We start from the raw sequence: 24,173 nt of genomic DNA on the forward strand, positions 1-24,173 counted from the left end.
TTTAAAAATAAAACATAGCCTGACAGAGGCTGTGTTTGTCTTCCAGAGGGCGATTCAAATATTCTGGGTCCCTATGAGAAGTTTTAAAAATACATGTCTTGTAAAACTGTTCTCTAGTGCTGCGTTCACCGATTTATATCAATTTGACAAGACAAACAAAAAATATCATAGAAAATTATTTGTTGTTTGAAAAAATATGAACATATGGAAAACAACTTCAGTTTTATTTAACAAAAGTGACGTGGAGTTTTACTTTTCATTACTTTGAGCAATAGAACATGATTTTCACAACACCTGGGAACATGCTCCCTATTAATCTTCCATATTATTATTATTTTGCTTCATTGCAATGCCTTATATTACTATTGTGATACATAAGCTGTCTAATGTTTCTAATGTTCATTTACAGCTATTTCTTGAAAAAGGATTTAACCTTTTCTAGACAGCCAAACTAAAGTAATATACTTGTAAAGCAAATATTCCTTTGGACATTATTATTAGTGAAAAATTTGTGTAATAGCTATTGAATATTCATTCTTTGTTCAAGAATCTGAAGAGGGCGACATGGAGGAGGGGGGGGGGGGGTTAACAGACACACACACACACAAATCAAAAACAATTTATTATACCCATAGCATTCATTGAAGCATACATTTTTCATTGTGTTAAGGTGTTTAAACTGTTATGTACAATGGATATATTATTATGGATTCTTATCGATTGTTGTCCTAACATTGTAATTTTTTGGTGTAATAGTCACTAAAATGTTTTTGTTACATTTACTAACAACTTAGGTTGCCATAAAACTTTTCTTCTTATGTTCATATAACCCATTGTAAGAAAGTATTTATTTTTCTCTCTTGAAAGTTGTTAAAATACAATTTTTACCAAGATGTACATGTATATGTATTAATTTTTTAGTATATTTTCATGTATTCTTTATCCTTGGATGTAGTGGAAATAAAACACCATCACCATTATTTCCTTTTCTAATTTGATTATTTATTGTTGTGCTTCTCTCTCTTGGATTGCAAAGATGGGGATGAACTGATGAAATGCCATTTAGACAAACGCAAGGATACACCCATGCCTCTGGCTTCGTAACATTTCATGTTGACCATTCCATCACAGAGACTGGCACACACAGTTCATTACAGCTGTGAGTTACACAAGTTTCCTTATGGCTGATGTGCATAAGAGACCAATTTCCATAAGGAACCCTTTTGCCAGAAAAACATAATTTTGAGTAACTAGTGATATGAAATTATTATAAATAAAATATTTTCAGCATGGAAGAAGAAAAACAAAGTATGAAAAATTATTTATTTATATATTTTCTCTGCAAAATTATCTAAAATTTGCCATACAAGCACCAACTTGAAAACTGCTGAAACTGTTGTCTATCCATCTTCACAATTGGGATGTTTTTGATCTCGTTCAATTTTGGATGGCTACATACACCTTTCTTGAAACTTTTTGTATACAAACTTGGCAGTTGAACATCATAATAAAGAAACACTTTATTAGTAAATGACGTGTACACAAAACATGGTACACTTTTGGATGGTGAAAGACTGTAATATCCTGAGCAAAACGAAGCAACTGATTCTTCAAACTGGAACCTCACTGCCTGTTTTTCAAGGTTCAGAATGTACGTATGTCCATCCCAGGAGCAAGCGATCACTTCATCTCGGCCATCACCTGTTAAGTCCAGCTTTGTCAAGGCAAACAGCTGATGGTCCACTTGAATTGACCTGTGGAAGACAAGGTGGATATGAATAATCCCTCACACTTGTAATTATGCTGTTGCTGCATAAATTTTATTCTGCAACTATGGGAAAAACGGGCTGAGCCAATACTAATTTGGTTGGATTTTGCCAATACTGACTGACATTTTTCTGCCATTTTGATAGTTGGTGCAAGTCTGCAAAAATGCTATGCAACACTTTTGTGGAGTCAAACTATCCTGGATGTTATGCAAAATTTGAAGTTTCAATTGATTTTGTACCAATACTATGTGAAAAAACTGTATTTTGTTACTACACAACAGGTATTTTTATATTCTGATGTAATTTTTGAATATTTTACAGCAAAAGTCTGGTAAACTAATGCTTATAATTGAAGTGGAACACTCATACCCTAATGTTCATCAATATTTATAAAAAAAATTTAATTGTTACTATTTTCAAGCATGCATCGATGGGAATCTGTAAGGGTAAAACAATCAAATGCTGACCAAGGCAAAATTTATTGTAAAATTTCCACCCTCTATAGAGAGACCACAAGGAAAAAACCTTGGACGAAAAGTCCCAGCATTAGCTTTCCATTCAGCTCGGGCCATAAGGAAGCATGGTTCACTGTCCCCTCCCCTTGTCGTGGGAGTTTGGTGCACAGGAGTCGCGGGTCTGTGCAGGTTGTTTTGCTTGTGGTTCCACTATAACAGGGTCTTCTTCAGACAAAGATTCACAATAATTTTCTCCACTGTAATGGTATCGGTTTAGTCCTAGAACTGAAACAGTCCAGGATGAATTCAATCATTTGAGGTGCATAAAATAATGCTTGACATCAAAATACACAAGCAAATTCATATTTGAAGCGAATATCAACAGAATGCTGCAGTAACAATGTATTTTTCCAAAGTTTACTAAACACTCGCTAAGGATGTTTGGGTTTTTAGCTGTGTTTATTTTAATGAAAACAGATTCATGCAAATTTTTTCATGAAATTAAGCAAAATTATGAAAGTATTCTAAATATTCTGAAATATTTTTAACATTTATTGAATGATTGAATTGGGTTATTTTACTTTGCGTTTCTACCACTTTTGGCTAATTGCGAAGATGAGGAAGAATGGTGATTAGATGCAATAGATGATGGGACAATTACAAACATGCATGGACAGCACACAACACAGGTCCCATAGAGGATTATACTGACCATATGTCCAGGCACCAGAGCCTCGTTATACTCAAAGTGTCCAGATGAAAATCCTCATTAACATGGAAGATGCTGAAGGTATCTTTGCTGTGTATTAACCTGTTCTATTGCAGAGTATTAGATAGTTTCAAAATAAAGTGGTAAAGAAAAGAAAAAATCATTTCTGTTGATTTTGACATTGATGATACATTATTCATATCATGTCATTACGACCATGTTGGTTTATGCCTTTTCAGTTATTTTTTACCTTAAATTTTTTTTTCCCTCTTCCCTTTCTGATCATGTAAACTCCGAAATTCATACATATTAACCAAGAAATTGAAATTTAGACTAATAGAACAGTAAGAATACTAGATTTAAAGTTGAAAGTTTTTTCTTTTTTATCAATGTTAGCTCTGCTATTTGTGAATATGTAACTGAGTTAATCTCACCATAAGATATCTTCTTCCTGAGCCAGCATCAATGTTCCATCCAAAGTAGCCACAGCATATGGAGCAGCTTTGCCATCTACCTTTCCGGACCCTTGCTCTATGTCTCCCAGGATTTCTGTTGAAACATTAGGATTACGCATTCGGGAAGAAGACAAGGGGTGGTACTCCACAGACATTGTAGACAACAGTTCACTGTAAAGAAAATAGTATGAAATAAAGCAGTTTGCCAAATATTGTATAAATTCCTGTGTGTTTAATTGCCCACATAGCTTCCTTCATATTCTCATATGTCTTAATGTAGAGCATTTCTACGTGTTTTGCCTTTCATCTATTGCATGTAATCATAACTCATTGTCACAACCGACCTAAAGAAGTAGAAATAACTACAGTCTGGCAGAATTAACTTGAGACAAATGGCTGCCGGCGCTGCTGCAGGAGTACCTACCTTTCAACAGTTGGTAACATTTCGCGTGCCCGAACATTAGAGTTTCCGTTGGCCCGTTACAGCGGGAAGTCCCCCGCAGTTGCATCACTCACAGAGTGGCCATTTCTCTCAAGTCTTCAAGAATTGTTTTGTAGTATACAGTGGAACCCCGATTTCATGTTCCCTGATTTTACATTTTCCTGCATTATACATTTAACCTTGATAGCAAAATGTTGAAAAATTTACCTCGATTTTACATTTTCCCACATTTTAAGTTTTTTCACCCTGGTCTCCAGAAAAATGAAAAATCGAAGTTCCACTGTATACCTTTTCCTCAACTTTTTCAAAAGTATCCCAAAATATTACGAGATAAGGGATTTTTGCTTCTTTCTTAACTTAACAAACACGTTCTGTAATGATTTTTTTCGACTGGGACAAATCTGTACCACTTTGGACTGAAAGCAACATTCTTACTGATGGTACCAGTGCAGACATGATTTAGCAAATTACTTTATTATGGGAAATTAGAACATAAATATCACATTTAAATTTATTTACCAAATCTAAATAAGTTTTAAAATTTTCTTACATTTGTTTATACAATTATACTCTCTCTCTCTCTCATGTTTATCCCGGTAACATGCAATGGCATACCACACTTGCACTTTTCTTCATAGCTGAGAATGAAAACAATTATATCTTGCAGAAAAAATTAACGGTAAAGGGGAAATTATTTACTCTCACAAAAAATGGAATGTCGTAAATTTATCACAAATCCAACAATTATACTTCAGTTTTGCTTTGTTACTGCAGTGGTAATTCTTTTTTGTATCTTCAGCATTCCCATTGTTCTCTACAGGATTTACAAGTTTACACGTGAAAAAGTCTAGGATGTGGCATTAGGTAAACAATGTTCGTGCCATAATCATGGAGCATGAAAATTCCATGTCTAAAAGGAACCTTACGAAAGTACTGCCTGCCACCACACACAAACAAAATAGATTATTAAATTTGAAATATCCATAGGACACCACAGATACCAGAACTTATATCTGTACTATTATAGTATGGGGGAGACACCTATAAATCATATATTTCAGACTTTTTTACATTGCTAACGTACTATTTTGGAATGCGGAACATTTCCTAAGGTGAAATAATACATTTCTAACAAAGATAATGTCTATTTCTTACATTTACGAGTACTTACTGTTACTTGTTATTTCGATTCTGTAACACATTATGGCGGGCGATAGCGTACTGGTTCAGGGCACGTTGTGCGAGTGTTTTGTCAATTTATGCAGTGTTGCAAGCTCGTTCACCGGAAAATACCTACTTTCGTGCCTGGATTTGAAATTAATGCTAATACCTCACATACCATTGACAATAACCCCCACAAACCATTGACGTTAGCCCCAAAAACCATTTTCCGTAAGGTTAGGTTAGGCAAGCATAGTTGAAAAAAAAATACTCTACAAGTCATGTTCTAGTGAAAACACGGCGAGTTTGAAACACTGACTACGCGGTTACATCATCTAACACACGGAACATTGTGCTCTTGTGCAGAAAGCAAATGGCGGCAGCAGAAACAGCATGTCGGACAGAGATTTTCACAGAAAACAACATGTATTCACATTAAAATGGATCAAAACTACATTCATGAACTTCCACAACACTACAGAAAATGATTTCCGTAAGTACTTTCTCCTGCAAATTTATAGAAATACGTCTCCCCTATACTATAATGTTACCCTTATATCAATGCTAGTAAATTAATGGTTACTTGTCACTGAAATCATTACAAATAAAACAATGGCAATAAAATGCACAATAATAAGTTTTGTATTTTCTGTAAAGTAATTGCAATGGAAAAATTAAAATCCGTTATATAGCCTGTTTGTTCCAAGAACATTTTGATTTCTGATAGTTCTTAAGCATAAAATGCAAATCAAGCAATCTCACCTTGCTGCAGCTTCTGCATCCTGGTCTTTGTCTCCTTGGTTGAACTTGATCCGAATGACTGTTCCACCTGGTTGACCAACTAAAAGACTTGCCGAACCATCCCCTAGATGATTTATTGTAACGGTTCCAATCTGATTCGCACATTCCCACTTATTAAGTCCTACAAGTTTTCCACATGGCTGATCATTGGGAATGCCACTTGTCTGCTCCCAGCAGTAAGAACGAACCACACGATCAGTTAGGCCCAAGACTAGTTCTACAATTCCATCATTATTTATATCACCCATGACAAGTACTTTGGTATTCGGTGGGATTCGCTGTGCATGGATCGGGATCAGTTTTGCCTCTTCTGAATTTTCTACATTCTGCAAATCTATTGCTGGTTCTAAGTAAAATATATAACACCAACCATCTCCACAAACAACTACCAAAGCATTTTTTCCATTATTGAAAAGATTGCCCACTCCAACTGCAGTAATCATACCAAGATCCGTGGCTCGTTTCCATGGTTTGAGGTCAGTACCCTTGAATACTGCCAACTCGCCTTCCATGTTCCCAATGACCAGTTCATTTTCATTATCATTATTTACATCGCCTATAGTTATAGCATTCTGAAAAATGTTTCCACTAAAATCAAACTCTAATCTCTTCACAAAGCACACTGAACGCATTGCTAAGTCAGTCTGTACTGTCTTCTACTAATAGTTTCAGTTGGATTTCTCTAAGATCACCATTTACAGGTTTTCGATTGTGAGGCAAATTACACTTGACTTTTTGCCAACGATGGGGTGGCCATACAATACGAGTTGCTTTGGCTTGTATCAAACCAAGAGATACAGGACCAAATGAGTTAGAGTCCATGGAATGCCCTGTGTGGTCTCCCTCAACCCAACAATGCCCCTCAGGTACTTTCACATACTGCCTTTTGTATCCTATGGTATGAATGATATCACCTTCAAGGCCTACAACTCGTTTGATTATTTTCTGATCTGGATCTTTAGGTGAAACCAATGAAATAACTTCTCCTCGACATATCTTGTATTGTCGAGCAGACCACCTGTTTAGATAGATATAATCAGGCGTTTCTGAATCTGGATTGAAAGCTGGCTGCATAGATACACCTTCTACCCGTGCTATGTAACCTGCAGAGTCGAAAAGGGTTACACCAACAGGTATCCCAATTAAAACTGACTTCAAAAACACTGGAAATTTCATATGAGACGTTTGGCATTTGCTGTAATAAAAGGAAAGAAACCAATCATAATCAAAATATTGTCAGTCAACCGACACATGTTGAGTCAGGAGAAAAATTGCCATTGTTATGGAATCGTTAAAAAACATACACTACAAATACCATGATATATATTCCAATTTGGTGTTCAGTCAGGTAATGGCACAAATGATACATGGTACAACATTGAACAACAATTTCAGTGTAGGATTAAGTTGTAGGAATTTCAGTATGTTTTTCAATAAGTCCCTACAATGACAAGTATCTCCTAATTAGAAGTAAAAGGTCAATGGATTATAGAGTTAATAAACCGCATTTATTTGGGAAATTAAGCTCGGGTCTTCCTGATTACAAGGCGATGATTTGAACCACTGCAATCACGAACCTACTGCATACTTTCAGGCCTAATATTACAGTTCAATTTATGGAAGTGGACAAGCCCTCACGCATCAACAGATGGTGATTTTCAGAGGCTGATAGCTTATTTATCTTCACTGTACTGCATTCTTCAATTAGCTGGGGATATTTACAAAAACAAAAATAACTGAAAAAAAATACATTATTGTATAATTTCGATTATACTGTAGTGATATTGAAATTAATCCAATTTAGGATGTTACGAAATGTTTGTTTCATCAAAGTTATTTTTTAAAAACACGAATTCCATTCAAACCTTTTCCACTGATTTTGTACAAGGCAATAAGAGAAGCTACAGAAAATTACTTTTTTGCGTTTCTATATAAAAAACCCACAACGCTTAAAAGGTAAATAGTGAAAATATACACATCCCTTACTCTTATTTGTCCATAAAATATCATGAAAAATGTAAACAGCCAGCTGCTAATTTCGATGCGAAAAAATTGTTTCAGTGTTGCCAACAACACTAAATCAACCAAGAAATAATCTGCCAAAATCCTTTCTTTCCCTACTTAATTCCTAATGGGGACCTTTTTATTGGTATTTTCAAATCGACAAATATCACACGGATTTGTTTCCAAAATGCACGCCTATCACGGTCACGAGCGAAGAACCTATGAAATGAAACCACAAAATCTTGGCAAAATTTCTTGCTACGATTTGGTATTCTGTGAGCAGACATCAGGGGATCACCCAAACAAGAACGTGGTTGTGTTTGGTTCTTGGTTACACGTTTTCTTTGCATGAACGTACAGTGTAATGCTCGATGTGTAATGTTTAATTTTGATCATGGTTGACAATTTATCAAGACAGGCAAGTGGAAAACGCAATTCAAAGAACTCTGTACATAATATTTATATTGTATCATTTGTATTTGTTTAAAAATATATAAATTCAGTTACATATTCACCTTGCAATCAAGAATTTCGAATTGATTTATTGAAGACTCAAATTTCCAGGTTTCCGGTGTGACAACGTAAAAACAATCAAGCTACGAATATGGTGTACATCGCTAGTTCCCCTGAATAATTGCACACCCGTGAAAAGGAAATGTTTTTAAGGTGTAGCTCGTTTCCTGGGGATTCCCCGTACACTCGCGAGAAAGTGTATGGTTTGTGTATTTTTGGTGATGATTTTGTTTTAATGCTGTTAGAATTTTTGCTTATTTATATGTGTGCATTCAACGATAACCTAATTCGTTGAACAAACTGTGTGCTTGCTTCAGGATACGAGGAATTGGACAAACGCTTGTTATACTTCGGGCTCTTGGGGCCATTTGGGTTTCCGCATCTTGAAATAAATTAAACACTGAAATCTGTCTATTAAATAACAAAAGTTGAAATTTTCTAGGATGTACAGTCTGTCACCGCCCTGAAATCTCAGTAAACTTGCTGTAAGATTGTAAGTGCCACAGCTAATGATATGTCTTATAAACGAAGCATGAGTGCCCATCCCCCCCCCCCAAGACCTTGAATGCAGCTCCCCCCCAAATTCGTTCATCATAATATCCTTGAAAATTATTTTGATAAATATATAGTAACTGATTTTAATGTGCATACAATTCGCAATTGAAGTTATCTGATATGCCATCTGGTGGGATTTTCTGGAACTGCTCTATGGAGGATACGGTGTTGTGTTGATGTCTCATAGCATGGGAAATGTTCTCGAAAGAGTAACGTCTACTGTTCATTTTTTCGCTCCAAATCGTTTTTTGGGTTAGGACGAGTGAAAAGTTTACATGTGTTCCCATCCCGTGGAATCAACGAAATGAAATTTGTAAATAAATCAGGGAAAACAGAATTGTTTGACGGAAGATTGGCATGGACTGATAACATTGAAATGCGGTAAGGAAAATACGAAGAATGCACAAGATCGTTCACTTTATTTTCCGAAAGATGATTCTCTTACCATATAAGTAAAGTTTTAAATTGATCGTTATGATTGTTTTTTTATTTTTTCTTATGCGAAAACAATGTTTTATCCCAGACCTTGGCGGTGGTATTATCTTTTATGTATGAAATTTGGGTAAATGTCTGTTATATTGGAGACACTTTAAAATCGGATATTTTGTGTTTCGGATGGTTCGTACTTACCAACTGTGTATTGCGGAACATAGTTGAAGGTGCTATTATGCTTTTTACACGAAAATAACTTTGATTTTTCACATTACAAGTAATTATTTTGGTTCCTTTCTTCCGTTGCGGAACATACAATATGGCACGCACAGCTGTGGATCATTGCACGTCGTGTTTGTGTTTTGTCGATGTGGAGTGCAGTGTTTCCAACCTTCTTAACTGAAAAATACCTACTTTCATGTTCATTATGTCAAATACCTACTTTCATGTTCCTTATGTCATAACAAACCATTGACGGATAGCCCCAAAAAAATTCACGATAGCCCCATGAACCATTGACGGATAGCCCCAAAAACCATTCATGATAGCGGCACGAACCATTGACAGATAGCCCCAAAAACCATTCATGATAGCCCCACAGACCATTACCGGTTAGGTTAGGTAAGCATAGTTAAAAAAAGGCACGTTTGGAAACACTGGCGAAACTGCATGCCTTCCGACGCTCGCGCCATCTGCAGATACATACTGGAAACAACAGCATAATGTCGTCGCTTTGCACAAAATGCAAGTTTATTATATCAAAACTGCTTATTTCTTGTTGGGCAGCATTCTACGGTGAGAAAATACCTCCACGAACTTTCAAAATTCTACAGAAACTCATTTCCGTAAATAGTTTCTTCTGTAAAAATGAATAAATGTGTCTCCGATATAACAGACACTTACCGAAATTTGGAACAGGTGCAAGTCCATTAAGTGCGAGGTAATTAATGCCTGTAATCATAAAGGTAACCAGAAAAAGAAAATCAACATTCTAATGTTGCTGTTTCAGTCAGTCCTTTTTCAGTGAAGATAGCCTCGATGAAATCGTGAATTCTATTATTATTATTATTGTGTTATTATTAAACCAGCCTGCCTCTTTGGGGGAAGAACTTGAACGGTATGGTTAAGGACCCCTCCCCAATTTTTGTAATATTTCGCATACTCACTAATTAAGGTCTCCTAATCACGAATTTGAAGTTAAAATTTGGAGATAACGTGTACAAATTGCAACCGACAATGCACGATTGCTCATTATTTATCGCAAGATTTTCCGTTTCGAATACTTAATCAACGAAATATATATTCTTGACATTACTAAGACCCCACATTTTAACTATGCTTGCCTAATCTAACCTTGCCTTACTGAGAATGGTCAGTGGAGCTATCCATAAAAAATCTTATTTTCGTAGCACTTTAACGGCTAATGTTCTTCATTGAAGACACCATTTTCATATCCTGCAATTTTACGATCGATGCGTTGTTGCCAAACTTGCCTAATCAAATCAGTCCACATTCCACATGCTCTTCTACATCATGATTGTCACTGTCATCTTCTTCGTCATCGTGAACGCATTTGTGTGTCGGATCGTAGAGCTTACCGGCTAGGCGAAATAATTCTAAGGTACGGTCCGATCAATTTGTGTAACATTAACAACTTTTTTACTGTTCTCTTCTGCCATTCTTACACGATCCATGCTCTCCAAGTATGAGATCAACAGTGTGGCAACGCTATAGACAGCGTAACGAGTCAATTGTTCATATCAACAAATATGGTTCCCATACTTGTATACGGAGAATCATTGCGAGAATAGAAAAAGCTTATTTTACAACTTCTACACATTAATGAACAATTTCTACACCTCACCCCAACATGTTAATCTCAGATAAATCATCGCAACTAATTGTTTCATGAGTATAAGCAGTAGCATAGAAATTACAGAAGGGTCTGGTATTGTAAATACTTGCCAAGTTTTCTCCTGCCCAAGCTTTGCTAATACAGGTGAATTGCTTTATTTTCAAATCATTTCCGAGAGCCCCAGTAACATCCTGAGATGCAGATGAAACAGCACAGCACCAGTGATTATACAGTACTTTCTTCTGCGTTGTCGTGTTATTTTTGCCTATCATAATTAAATGATTCGTTCTCAGCACAGCTTCACCTTCGTTAAAGTTCCTGAAATTCACATCGCATTCGTAATATTTAAAAATATCGCCTAATTTAAATGTTTCTTCCGTACCAGCCATGACAACACACTGCTATTACGTACTACTACTGAATGTAAGCAAAGATTTATCCTACATAGAGTGGCTATATTGAAAGTGACACTAGCGCTCAGGTGGTAATTTTAATTGCGAATAGCCTGTTAAGTGGTCGACAGTTATATCTTAAAATGTTGTAAATTGTCGACACACAGATAGTTAGCACATTGATTTGTTAGTTAATTTGAAATGTCAGAAAATAAATTATGTATAAACAGTGCTTTTGAAAGGAGAATAAATGTTAAAAAGTCCACAACTAATTGGGCACACAAGTGCCGTGCATAGGTTTTTTTTGTTGTTTTTTTTTAAAAAGGGGGCTGGGTTTGTAAAGGTAGATATTACATAGCTGCGTTCTTGGAGGAGATGGGATATAGTTTAAAATATTTTGTAAATATAATTTCTTTGCCTTCATTTTAAAATTTGCCCAAAGACAAAAATGACAACAAGGGTCATTTAAAGGGGAGTTTGCTTTTATAATTTTGCCTTTTCCCAAGTTCTTTACTGCATTCATTTGAAAAGTTTGATTTTCTGAAAATTTCATAAGAAACTGCGCACCATCATCTCCTCCCCACCCCTAACGCTGCATACGTGAGAGGGGTACACCAAATATTCCTGATGAAGTTGTTTTAACCAAAACTTGTTTCTTTGTATGACTGATTCAATTATCGTTTCATACACAGAGCCGTAGACAATGGAAATAGGATTTGGTGCCTCCTGCAACAAATTCTCCTCCTATGCTTAGAGTATTTCATAGTCAATTTTTTTTTGGATTGTATCTCAAGTGCAAAATTCACTTCCTTCGACAAGTTAGAAATACACATTTTATATTATATATTTTTCTGTTGTCTTGGGGTGTTTACAATGCGTGACTATGTAGTATACTTAGTACAATTATTACTGCACAGGGACAGGCAGTAGACAGTACAGTAGCATTTCTAATGGAGCAACATCATTAAAATGGTGCACCTGCAGGAAGAAATCACACGGGCCAAGTTCTGTGAATAGGCTGGATGGGAAACAAATTCGAAGCAAAATTTGTGCAATTTTGCCATCGCGACGCTTGTTGAAGAAGCACTTTTTGGACTATTGGGAAAGTGATCTCTTCACCTAATGAACTGAGGCGGCATATCCTGAAAATTTACTAAAATTTTGAAACAACTCCTGTATAATAGTAGGGTGGAGGCATTAGTTTTGGCCACTACCCCACTTATGGCCACTTTGCTGTTCATATTTAATTGATAGCTACCAGGTGATGTAAAGCCAATCAGAGAACAGCTTACATAAATCAGTGTAAAATAAGCTTTCCAAGTGGATATCCATGTTTCCTCTTTGTACTTCCTGTAGATGATGACAGCGTGTTAAAGGGATTAGTTGTTGGCTTCATAGGAAGTAAATTGTGATTGTGATTGTACTGTGTATTAAACATTAAAGATCAAGTGTTCAAGTGATACAGGTGACTTCTAATCCATACAAGTGTTAAATAGTATACATAATAGTCTGTAAAGGTCCTGCCATTGATAATCAGAATGGAAGACTTAAATGACCTTCATGCAACCTCGTCTTTCCATTCTGAAAACACTGGTGATGACATGAATCCTAATATTTCACCCGCATTCTACATTGAAGTAGAGAATTCTCAGACAATAACCCATCATGAAGGTCAAGAAGTTATGGATAATTCTCTTAAATCTTCGAACGCAAGAATCTCGGCTCAGAACTTCTACGATCATAACAGTAATGGCCCTTTCATAGTTCTGATAGAGGGTACAGGAAGAAACGTTGGTAAACTTGCGGGCGGGAGCCTAGGTAACAAATTTCGAAAATCAGAAATTCCAGTTAAATATATAGACCAAGGTGGTCGTAACAGGGTAAGAGAATATTTCAACACTGCTCAGGAGGCAAATAACTTTGTTAAAAACGAAGAATTTCTATCTCATCTTTCTATTAAGGCTCGCATACCTCAATCCTTAATTCAACGAGAAGGATTATTATATGGTATAGAATTCGACATCAGTGAGGAAGACATAGTGGATGGCAGTTAATCATACATTCCTATCATTTGCAAAATGAATGAAGATAAAGATTTGGAAAAGTGATGGATCGTTTGTAACGATTGAAAAATTTTTGGCAAATCTTTTTAATATTTAATAGCCCTCGTATAAATTCATTTGGAGTTTTAATCTTCTGAATGTACATTTTTATCTTTTATCTTTGTTAACATTGTAATGCAGTTTCGGCCCAACGAGAAAGAACGCAAAGCAAGTAGAAGCTTGCGTTGTTTTTCTTCCTTAACAACAATGAGTTCTTTTCGTTCGGCGCTGTGTGGGTTTGTAAATAAGTTTAGCTTGCATTGTGTTTCTGGATATGTCTTTTGGAAAGGGTAATTGTTAGATGCTAAAAATAACTTTTCAGTTTGTCGAAATCTTTTGTTGAGAAATAGGATTGCACAATCTCGCAAGTATAAATATCAGCGTTCTCGCTGGCAGATTAAATCAGTATAGCAGTAGATTCCGGAATCGTTAGGTGATTAAATCGCTTGTCGAGGTCTAGGGCTGGGAGAACACAGGCGTTGTGAGGGGAGTGGCTGGTCAGCTCTCCCTTCTACAATGTCCTGAGTTTTCCGTAAGCCACCTTTCTGGATTTGTGCTGGTCAGCATGATTCTTAAAGGGGATTTAGCGAGCATATAAATAATTTAATTCATACTTATTTAATCTTAATAATTTAAAATTTTGATTCATAAATTCTATCGAAGTTGGCACTGGTCAGTGTGACTCCGATATAAATTCAAGATATACATCCTTCTCGTAGAGTTAATTTTTATTTTAAATCATTCTGAATTCTCCTGGTCAGGAGGTTCATTTAAATAAATTTGTTTCTTTGATACTTAAATCCGAGAGCATACCTCTGGTCAGAGGATGTCTCTTAAATCTAATAACTTATATAGTTTCACGTCCGTTTCTAAAGTCTGAGTATCCGGAACGTTTAATGGTTTTTCTTATTTGGGTTTTATGTTAGATATAATTTTGAAACAGTTATAATAGGTGACCGGTCGAGTAAATGTTTTTATAGAAATTCGTTTTATGTAAAAGTCTATTGTTTTGCTTTTGCAATGTAAGTAGCCAAAGAGGGTAGACAGTGTCCCCTGTTATGTTATGGAATTCCAAGCGAACATTTGTAGTTTGTGGCCGAGAGATGGCTTTGGTAGTTGGGTAGAGACAGGCTCCCCTTATCTTTAATTATGAATGTTATTGGAGGTTGGCCCCGAAGAGGGTAGTATACCTCGAGAGTTCTAAAGAACATAATACTGAAGTGAAAATATGACAGAAGCACAAATAGATATTTACGGATAAGAAGTATGGATAAGAAGTTTATGTAATTTTCTTTTGGTTTTGGTTAATGGAAATTGTCGATCATTGCTGTTAATTTGTCACCTGTTTATTGAAACCAAGTTAAGCTGGGATATGGACTATATATATATATATATATATATATCTATATAAGAGACAGCTCTCTGGATTGTATTTTATGAGAAAGCAAGTTTCAGTCTATGTTTTTTCGGAAGTTATTTGAACAGAAATTAAATTTTGGCATTGTAATTTTCTCTCGATCTGAAGATTGTATACTTTCTTTTATCCTAACATATATATATGGATTAGTAAATAAATTTATAATCGTTATTTGGTATTTCTTTGTAGTAAGTTTGCCTAATAAGTATAAATTAACTGACTTCCTTTTGGTTGGAGAGGTGTCCCGCCGTTACTGGTCAGTGAGGCGGAGGCCTTATCAATCCAAAGGACGCCAGAATTGATTATGCTGATTTCAATCGCGAATCGTATGCGTATCTTCACTGGTCAGTGGGATGCGGGTGCGATTGCGGTGGAGTTCAAGCATGAGAAAGGGCTAATATAATTTGAAGTCTTGGTTATGTAAGTGTAAATTTAACTTTTGATTATATTATTATCTTGAAACAGACCCTTACCTGAACTTTGGGATGCGGGGACTCATGCCCCGCAGGAAATGAGCGTAGTCGTGGCATTTATATAATTATAACAGAAAGATATTTGGTAGGCAGCGACGCCCGGTCTTTGTCTGTCGAGGGGACCGAGCCGGTGTGTCATGTGTCTTGGCAACTGGCGAGAAGATCTACTTGTTGCACGTTTCAGCTACGAAATACTAAACTAGTGTGTTTGACATTCCAAGGTAGACATCTCCCAGAAAAAGTAGCCATAAATAGAAGCATATATGAAGTAACACCCTGTCATTCAATGTAGAAACTGTTTCAGATTCGCTCACACGGCCAACCAATGTCGTTCACAGTCTAAATGCGCTACCTGTGGAGCAATTAAGCACGGAGATTCATGTAATCTCCCTACCAAGTGTTCGAATTGCCAGGGGTCTCATTCACTCATTGATAAAAATTGCCCAATGTGGCACAAAGAGCGTCAAATCCAGGAATGTATGGCTCTAAATAATTTATGATACCGTGAAGCTAAACAAATGATAGAAGGGACTTACATTCCACAACCTAGCATAGAGGAAATTTTGAAGCCCACAATTAATTTTAAAGAGTTTCCACCTATTCAACAATATTTCAGATCACCACCCACTGACTTAAAAAATAAAAGTTCACAAGAACAATCATCTACTAACAAAAAAAAAACATTACAACTTTGGAGCCCATTTTCAATAATACAAGAAGACAACCATTTTCTTTGGAACACGACACAGTGGACCCAAAAGTATTTCCACAACCAGACATATTTGAGATACCTAATATTGCACACAAAAAAAAAAAACAATGAACCTACAAAGCACAAAAGAAAATACCATAACAAAGGGAGAAATATGGTTCCCAATAATCCAGATCACATAACATCAAAAGCATAAAGCTCCTCAACGGAGTCTGATATTACTCCTTCCTCATCTATAGGGAAAAATATATTCCCTTCTGCTAATTCTACGAACAATCGACATTCTGAATGGTCGACAAAAATCATTGATCAACCTCCCCCATCTATTGGTAATATTCACGAAGTCTACACCTTACTTCTCAAAACAATACCACTCCTATGGTCAACAAAAACAGCTTTTACAACATATCAATGAACTATCCATAAATCTATTAAATGTGTTACAAAACCTTACTTTCCAACAGAACAAGTAGGATACACATAGTAGATGATGTTTCTAATTCAATGGAATATTATTAGCTTTTCTACACGAAAATTGGACTTAATGAAATTAATAACGGAATGCCATCCTTTAATTCTTTGCTTACAGGAAACTAAGGGTAGACAGTACGAAACATACAAAATTGTTCATTATAATTGTTTAGGCCCACCCTATTTTGAAAATGAATGAGGTATTAGCATATACGTCCACGAATCAATATCATATCAGGAAATTCAGATATCCAAACACCATAAACTCTTCCGCGATTATTAAGTAGAAGCACGTGCTATCCAAATCTTCATAGAGGGGAAAAAAAATAACAATAATCAATATTTATATCCCATCAAATTACAATTCTCAGAATATAAAACTGTCAGATTTAGAAGCATTGACAAAAAATACCCCTAGCCCATACATCATTGTTGGAGATTTTAATGGTCATCATAACATTTGGGGCTCACAATCATCAGACAGAATTAGGTCCAGCATTGCCGACTGGATAGAAAACAACTCATTTATTGTTCTAAATTATGGATCGCCCACCCACGTTCCACACAACGGAAATAATCCCTCATCAATAGACCTCACTATAATATCAGAATCATTATTACCAAAATTTCAGTGGACCACAGCGGAAGAAATTTATGGTAGTGATCATTATCCCATTTATATTCATTCACATTTTATATCCTCACAACCAATTCAACATATCATATTTCCCATAAATCGCTGGAAAATTAATAATGTATCATGGGAATCATACAATTCTAATAGATTCTTATTTACTTAAAGAACAAATAAATTCCTCTCAATCAGTTTCATACTATACACTACTCCCAAAATATCACAGAAGTTTTAGACATTCTCAGTTCACGGAAAAGAGTAAATTTTTCATGACTAATTTTTCCAAAAATTCATTGGTGGACTTCGGAGTGCGAGACAGCAAAAGCCAACCGAAAAAGGAGTGAGAATCATTTTGCTTCATATCCCACCCTTGAAAATCGAATATTATGGAAAAAATCAATAGCACAAGGAAAAAAAATATTTCTACAAGCAAAACGTGAAGCATGGATTAAATATTGCAATTCAATAGACATGCAGGAATCATCCCGAAATGTGTGTCATAAATTTAATTCCTTACGTAAACCATGTCCACCTCGTAGAAAACCAATAGATAATAGTTGGCAAGACCAAATTTTAATGCTTTTGGCTCCACCATCAGTACACCTTCCATATAAAAAAATAGAGGAAAATATTTCTAACTTCTCACTTGAATTCCCTCCCATTTCTACACAGGAATTAAAAAACATAATTAATAATATTAAACCCAATGCACCAGGTTTAGATGGAATACCATACCAAGCCATAAAATATCTACCTAAAGCAGGTTTAGATATTCTTGTATCTTTTTACAATAACATATTCCGTACCGGTATAGTACAGAGGGAGTGGAAAGATTATATAGTTCTCCCAGTTTTAAAAGCAAATAAATCACCACATTGTGCCACATCTTACAGACCCATAATGTTAATTTCAGTCTTGGAAAAAATATTCGAACGAACGATATACCTCAGAATTGCCTGGACACTAGAACGTCAACGTTCCTTTTATCCTACTCAACTTGGCTTTAGAATCAATTATGGCAGTCAAGATGCAATAGCTATCCTAAGCACTGCAATTCAAAATAGCAAAATTAGTCGTTCATACTGTTATAGTCTTTTTATAGATGTAGAAAAAGCATATGATTCTATCAATTTACATATGCTCTGTAACAAATTAGAAAATCTTTTCATTCATCCTCAATTATCGTTAATCATATGGAGCCTATATTCCAATAGAAAGATATATGGATGGTTCTCAGAAAAAATTAGTGACCCTCGTTTCACTACCATAGGAATTCCTCAAGGTGCACCTTTAAGTCCTTTATTATTTAATATTTACACAAATGAAATTCACTCCTTACCTCTTTATCCATTCCAGATAGTACAATTCGCAGATGATTTCTGGTTTTACTGTACTACAGATGATGCAACCCAAGGTATAATCAAAACACAGAGATTAATTAGCACCATTAGAGAATGGTTTCATAATGCAGGATTAACCCTTAGTGAAAATAAATCCAAAATCATTTGCTTTAATAACAAACGCATAGACAGTTATCACAATAATATTTTACAAATTTCTGACATCCCAGTGACAGAGTCTCACAAATATTTAGGTGTACATTTTGATAGACGTTTTACATGGAATACACACATTTTATATTTATTAAACAAAGGTCAAAAGTTTTTAAACATAATTCGTAGCATGACAACAACAAAATGGGGAGGCCACCCAAAAATTTTACTTCTCTTTTATAAAAATTGCTTTCACTCATTTTTCGACTATGCATCTTTCAGCTACGGGGGAGCAAAATCCAATCTACTGGACAAAATAGATATATTACAAAGAAAAGCATTGAGAATTTGTCTAGGTCTTATGCAATCAAGCCCCAATGTAAGTGTTTATATGGAGAGTAAAGAAACTTCTTTGAGTCACAGGCGGATTCAATTAACAATAAAATTCCTCCTTAAATCATGGGAAAATCATCCTCATCCATTTAATAAATTGTTTGAAATACAAAAACAATGGGCTGAAGCCGATGTAATAAATCCTCATACCACCTCATATTTCCTTGTATACTGTCATTACTTATTTCCAGAACTTCGATCTAATACTTTCACTCTCTTTCATCCTTTGATTTATCAACTAGATATTCCATTATATACTCAATGTTCAATCCACTTCAGAGATCTAGGTTTACATGCATTGTACAGAGAAAAATGGCCAATGCATGTAATGATTTACACCGATGGTTCTAAGAATAACAATGGTGTAGGATGTGCATATTACATCCCAGAGAAAAACATTTATCAACAATTTAGATTACCTATAGATTCATCTATTTTTACTGCGGAAAGTTACGCCATATACAAAGCCTTACAATATGGAATAGCGGAAGATTTTAAAAAAAATTCTTCTCCTTACAGATTCTCTGAGTGTTCTTCAAGCATTATCTACATCCTATCCCAAATTATGTCACCAATCATATCTTATTATTTTAATTATTCAACAAATTCAATTTGCTTGCAAAAGGAACATTGACATACAATTCAGTTATGTCAAAGCACATAATATTAATGTAGGAAATGATAGAGTGGACATATATGCTAAACAGGCCAGAGACTTACAACTCATAAGTTTCAATAGGTTAATGTATACTGATTTATTACCAAAGTAAAAATCAAAATTATGGAACAATGGAATGAATGGTGCATGGATAAATTTAAGTTTGTGGGCAACACATATAGATGGATTGCAGAATTTAAATCTAAAGTCCCTTGGTTCAATTCATACACACTCCCACGGCAAGTCATAGTTTTTATTAATAGATTACGAACAGGACACGTACGTGCACCAGCACATTTAGCAAAAATAAAAATTAAAACTCAAGAAAATTGTAAATGTGGCAATAATAATCCTGATGTTCAACATTCTACTCTACAAAGGTTTTCAACGTTTAAAAATTCCATTTCCAATATCACTATCATCCATTTTAACAGATTTATCCCCTTCATTAATATGGATGCTGTATGCATATTCTCGAAAATGTAGACTTGAAATATAAAGTGATTTTTAAGAAACAGCAAAATGGACAAAAAAAAGTGAATTATTTATAATAATTGTTATATATTTGTGATTCCGATTAATTTGTGAGACTAACTATCAACTTTAGAAGAAAACATTAAAACAAATAAAAAACAATAACGATGTCCAAAGTCGACAAGATAATGTTGACAGGGACAAAAAAAGAAGAAGAAGAACTGTTGTAATGAAAGATATGGGAAAAACTGCTTAGCGGTAATCCCAAGTAAAATGTAAATAAATGTAAAAAATGTTGTAAGGAAGAAGCTGCTTGTTACAGTAGAATTTCTTATGCACTTTCGTAAGAAAAGAGAGAGCTACAATAATGTTTTCCACAGTTGTTATATATATCAGGAACATATAATTTGTTTAGAGGTGAGTTTAAATGTTAGAATTGCAGTATTTATATCCTGAAATAGAAATAACCACAAAACAGTATGTGTAGACCAGATGGCCATTACTAGATGCAGGTTTGTAAAGATTCTTTGATTATGGCCACTGCAGAAAATTATTGCTTTGATTATATAGAAAATGTGGCCGTGGTGGCTCAGTCGGTAACGCGTCTGACTACCATGCTAAAGGTCCCGGGTTCGATCCCTGGCCGGTTCAAATCCGGGAACTTTTCTAACGTTGGAAGCGGCCCCGGCGCCCACCCAGCGTCGAATAACATGGGTACCTGGGGGAAACCCTGGGGGGTAAAGGCAGTCAGGGGCGTGATGCTGATCACATCACCCCCACTCATGACCGGATCAAGAAAGTGTGGGGCGTTACCCCCACACACCCTATACGCCTTCATGGCGTGGTGCTATGCACAGGGGAGCACTTTACCTTTATATAGAAAATGATATTTCAACAATAAATGTGAATGACATTATGGGAAAACTGCCGGACAGGCCCGTAGCCAGAAATTCTTTGTGTGTGTGGGGGGGGGGGAATTTTTAATATCATATTGTGTCGCATTGGCAGATATAACAAAGTACACAGAGGCACTTGCCCCCTGCCCCAAAAGAGATAAGTTACAGAAAAGGGATGATACCTTGAAACTGCAACAAACAAAAGAACTTCGAGCAACATCAAATAGCAATATTTCGATAATGACCTTTCCAGATTGCCAAAGAATATGAAGTTTAACATAAATACTTAGGTAGGCTAATAGGGACTGCATCTACTTGATATTTACAGGTCGATAATGTTAATAGATGATTAATATGCACCAACAACTTTGGGTCTCTCTGCAGAACTGATTAAGGGAGCCCTTTATAAATCATGCTTCATAATGATTCCCTCTAGTTTCCAGTATGCAAGATTTTTACGCACAAAGGAATCTAACGAGAATCCAACAACACCATTGTGTTGTGTTATGCAAAAAAAATCGAATTAATTAAATAATAATGGTTACATATTATCTACACTTTGATGAATTGTGTAAAAATTCGTAACTAATAAATTTTTTTTGTACTTGCTAAAACATTAAAACATGGGTGGCTTAGTCCACTACGGACTCTTATTTCCTTCAAAGGGGAGACTCTTGCATCACTACAGACAATGTTTGCCTACGTGTTACATTTACCATTTTGCAAAATATTGTGTGTATTGTATTATATTATAGTTGAAATACATGTTTTGACACCTGACAAAGAAATAGGAATCCCTTGATTGATCAATGACTTCTTGGATTACAGTGTCATCATTAATATTTCATATTAAGTTTCGTAGAAAGAAATTGTTTTAATAGGGTGCAATAATTTTACGGGGCATCATGGCATTAATTATCTTTAACATTTTTTTTTCATATAGATCGTTTGGCTCCCAGGGCCGACTCCTGCTGCCCCATAGCTGTCGCTCTGAACTTGGACTATAAGAACAGCAGAAATTGCGAGCGAAGCGAGCAAGAAAATTTTACGAAATGTTTTTTATTTGTATAAAATTTGAAATCGAGATGGGGCAATTGCCCCTCTGTGCCCCTTGCAAGTGCCCTTGGCCGTCTGGTAGAAAAATCCAAGGAACACGTAAAAACTAATGCCATCATGAGTATCCAATTGTCCTGCTATTCTTAGATTCTCCTAGTCTTGTTTTTTTACTTAAATGTTTGCTTCCCCTAGAATGGACTTCTGTCCAAGATCAGTAGGAGGAGACAATGCCTCCTGCCCCCGTGTAGTTGCGGCACTGTTTATGAGTGTCTCTTCATCAATTTCACGTTATCCTTCATTGTTGCGATTAGCTAGAAGTGGCAGAAAAGCAATGCAAAGTAACAAAAATCAAATATCCACTCCCTCTCTCTACCACACTATCACCAAAAGATAGACTTGGGAAACAAAAATTTAAGCAATTCAAAGTTCATAGCAACACATCCAAGAAAAACATCCAAAGACATTAGGCACCTTTAATACAATACTACTCAAAATGTCACAACTGTTCTAGATAATGAAAATTGTGAAATCATTTCCCGAAGTCTAATATGGAAGGGAATTCCCCCCCCAATCCTGATACGACATTATACGGAATCCCATACACCCTAATAAATCACAAAATCAATAAGTGTCTTTGTAATGTTGCTAGAGTAACACATGATATGATATAATCGTATAGAATAGTGAGAATTCCAGGTAGGAATGTGTTGTGTATTTTTCACAGAGGGGGCAGAGCAGGCCCTCAGGGAACTGCCTCTGTAGCTACGGGCCTGCTGCCGGAGCCTATCCTAATGCAAGAGGGACAACACTTGATAACAAAATTTCCTGGTCCTGTTAACACACTGAAAAAAAATAATTCTGTATAACATTATTGTCAGTGAACTTGCATTAGACATATAATTTCCTTATGATATGAAGCTACTATCTAGGCCTAATGTGTGAAAACTTTTTCTTCTTATTTTTGGAACACATTTCGTTGTTTTGTTTACTACGGACTGACCTGAGAAGTCTGGAAATGTTAATTTATGTTGTTCAACTACATTTACACTATGTTCCTCCATTGAAAACTATGTTATTTACCTTTAACATATTGTGTTTTGTCTGTATTACTTCATTATTTGTTCATAGACAAGTTGGCCATAAGTGAATTTAAGTGGCCATAACTGAAGAATAGTGTCACGTTTGGTTAATATTTTCAAAACTTTTTTCTGACTAACTCGTTTGTATTTGTTAATGCTTAGTCATAATGTACAGACTCTGTACCAGTGATCATAATTTTTGTAAGCCATCAGCAAAATAATTATCATGTTAAAAGTTGTATACTATTGTACATTTTCCTTGAGATGGCCATAACTAGTGCCTCCACCCTACATAAACACCAAGGATTATATTATTAAAACTGATGTTATTAAAGCAGCCGACCTTCCTGGTGAAGTGGTTAGCACACCACACTACGATGCAAGGGATCACAGGTTCAAATTCCAGGTACACACGTGGGTGTTCTTTGTGTGTGTCCCTTCATCACTGTTATCATATCATCACGCATTCTCCACATCACAATCAGCCTAAAGCAGAAGAAAAGCGATGCTAAATAACAAAACTCGATCAAATGAAATCTTAATGCACCTACAGTATAACCCTTCACAATTATCTTATAAAGACGTGAAACCCAGATAAGATTTTTCCCAGAAAGTGGCACACTCATTTGAGTTGAAGTCCAGCTTCGGGTCTGGCAGTACAGCCGAAGTAAGTGTTCCCAAACCAGCAGTGTTGCTTACTATCAAACATTTTAACCACATGCAGGGAATTTTGTCTGTCTCAGACTAAAAGAAAAGGGCTAACGGGAAAGAT

General features: G+C 35.6%; 3 protein-coding genes across 6 annotated transcripts in view; 1 reads left to right on the forward strand and 2 right to left on the reverse strand.

Annotated features, from left to right (window-relative positions):
• Nucleotides 1-1,223: 1,223 nt before the first annotated feature.
• LOC145978841 (KICSTOR complex protein ITFG2-like) lies at nt 1,224-6,424 on the reverse strand. The gene is made up of 3 exons (XM_083111725.1): nt 5,754-6,424; nt 3,368-3,559; nt 1,224-1,754 (listed from the first exon to the last, which is right to left on the reverse strand). The coding sequence occupies exons 1-3, from the start codon at nt 6,422-6,424 to the stop codon at nt 1,352-1,354; spliced, it is 1,266 nt and encodes a 421-aa protein (XP_082967851.1). The 3' UTR covers nt 1,224-1,351.
• A 7-nt stretch (nt 6,425-6,431) lies between these two features.
• LOC145978843 (mitochondrial inner membrane protease subunit 2) lies at nt 6,432-7,887 on the reverse strand. Its single transcript, XM_083111727.1, has 2 exons — nt 7,779-7,887; nt 6,432-6,987 (listed from the first exon to the last, which is right to left on the reverse strand). Exon 2 carries the CDS (start codon nt 6,966-6,968, stop codon nt 6,432-6,434), a length of 537 nt encoding a protein of 178 aa, XP_082967853.1. The 5' UTR covers nt 6,969-6,987; nt 7,779-7,887.
• A 202-nt stretch (nt 7,888-8,089) lies between these two features.
• Nucleotides 8,090-24,173, forward strand: part of LOC145978600 (protein IMPACT-like) — a 34,075-nt gene continuing 17,991 nt past the window's right edge. For all 4 annotated transcript variants that reach the window (XM_083111315.1, XM_083111316.1, XM_083111317.1 and 1 more), the window contains exon 1: nt 8,090-8,214. In XM_083111315.1, the coding sequence (XP_082967441.1) occupies nt 8,191-8,214 (24 nt within the window). In that variant the 5' untranslated portion in view covers nt 8,090-8,190. The remainder of the gene's footprint in view (nt 8,215-24,173) is intronic.

This window comes from Lepisma saccharinum, chromosome 25, assembly GCF_977018435.1.
Source record: "Lepisma saccharinum chromosome 25, izLepSacc3.1, whole genome shotgun sequence".
Taxonomy (NCBI): Eukaryota; Metazoa; Arthropoda; class Insecta; order Zygentoma; family Lepismatidae; genus Lepisma; species Lepisma saccharinum.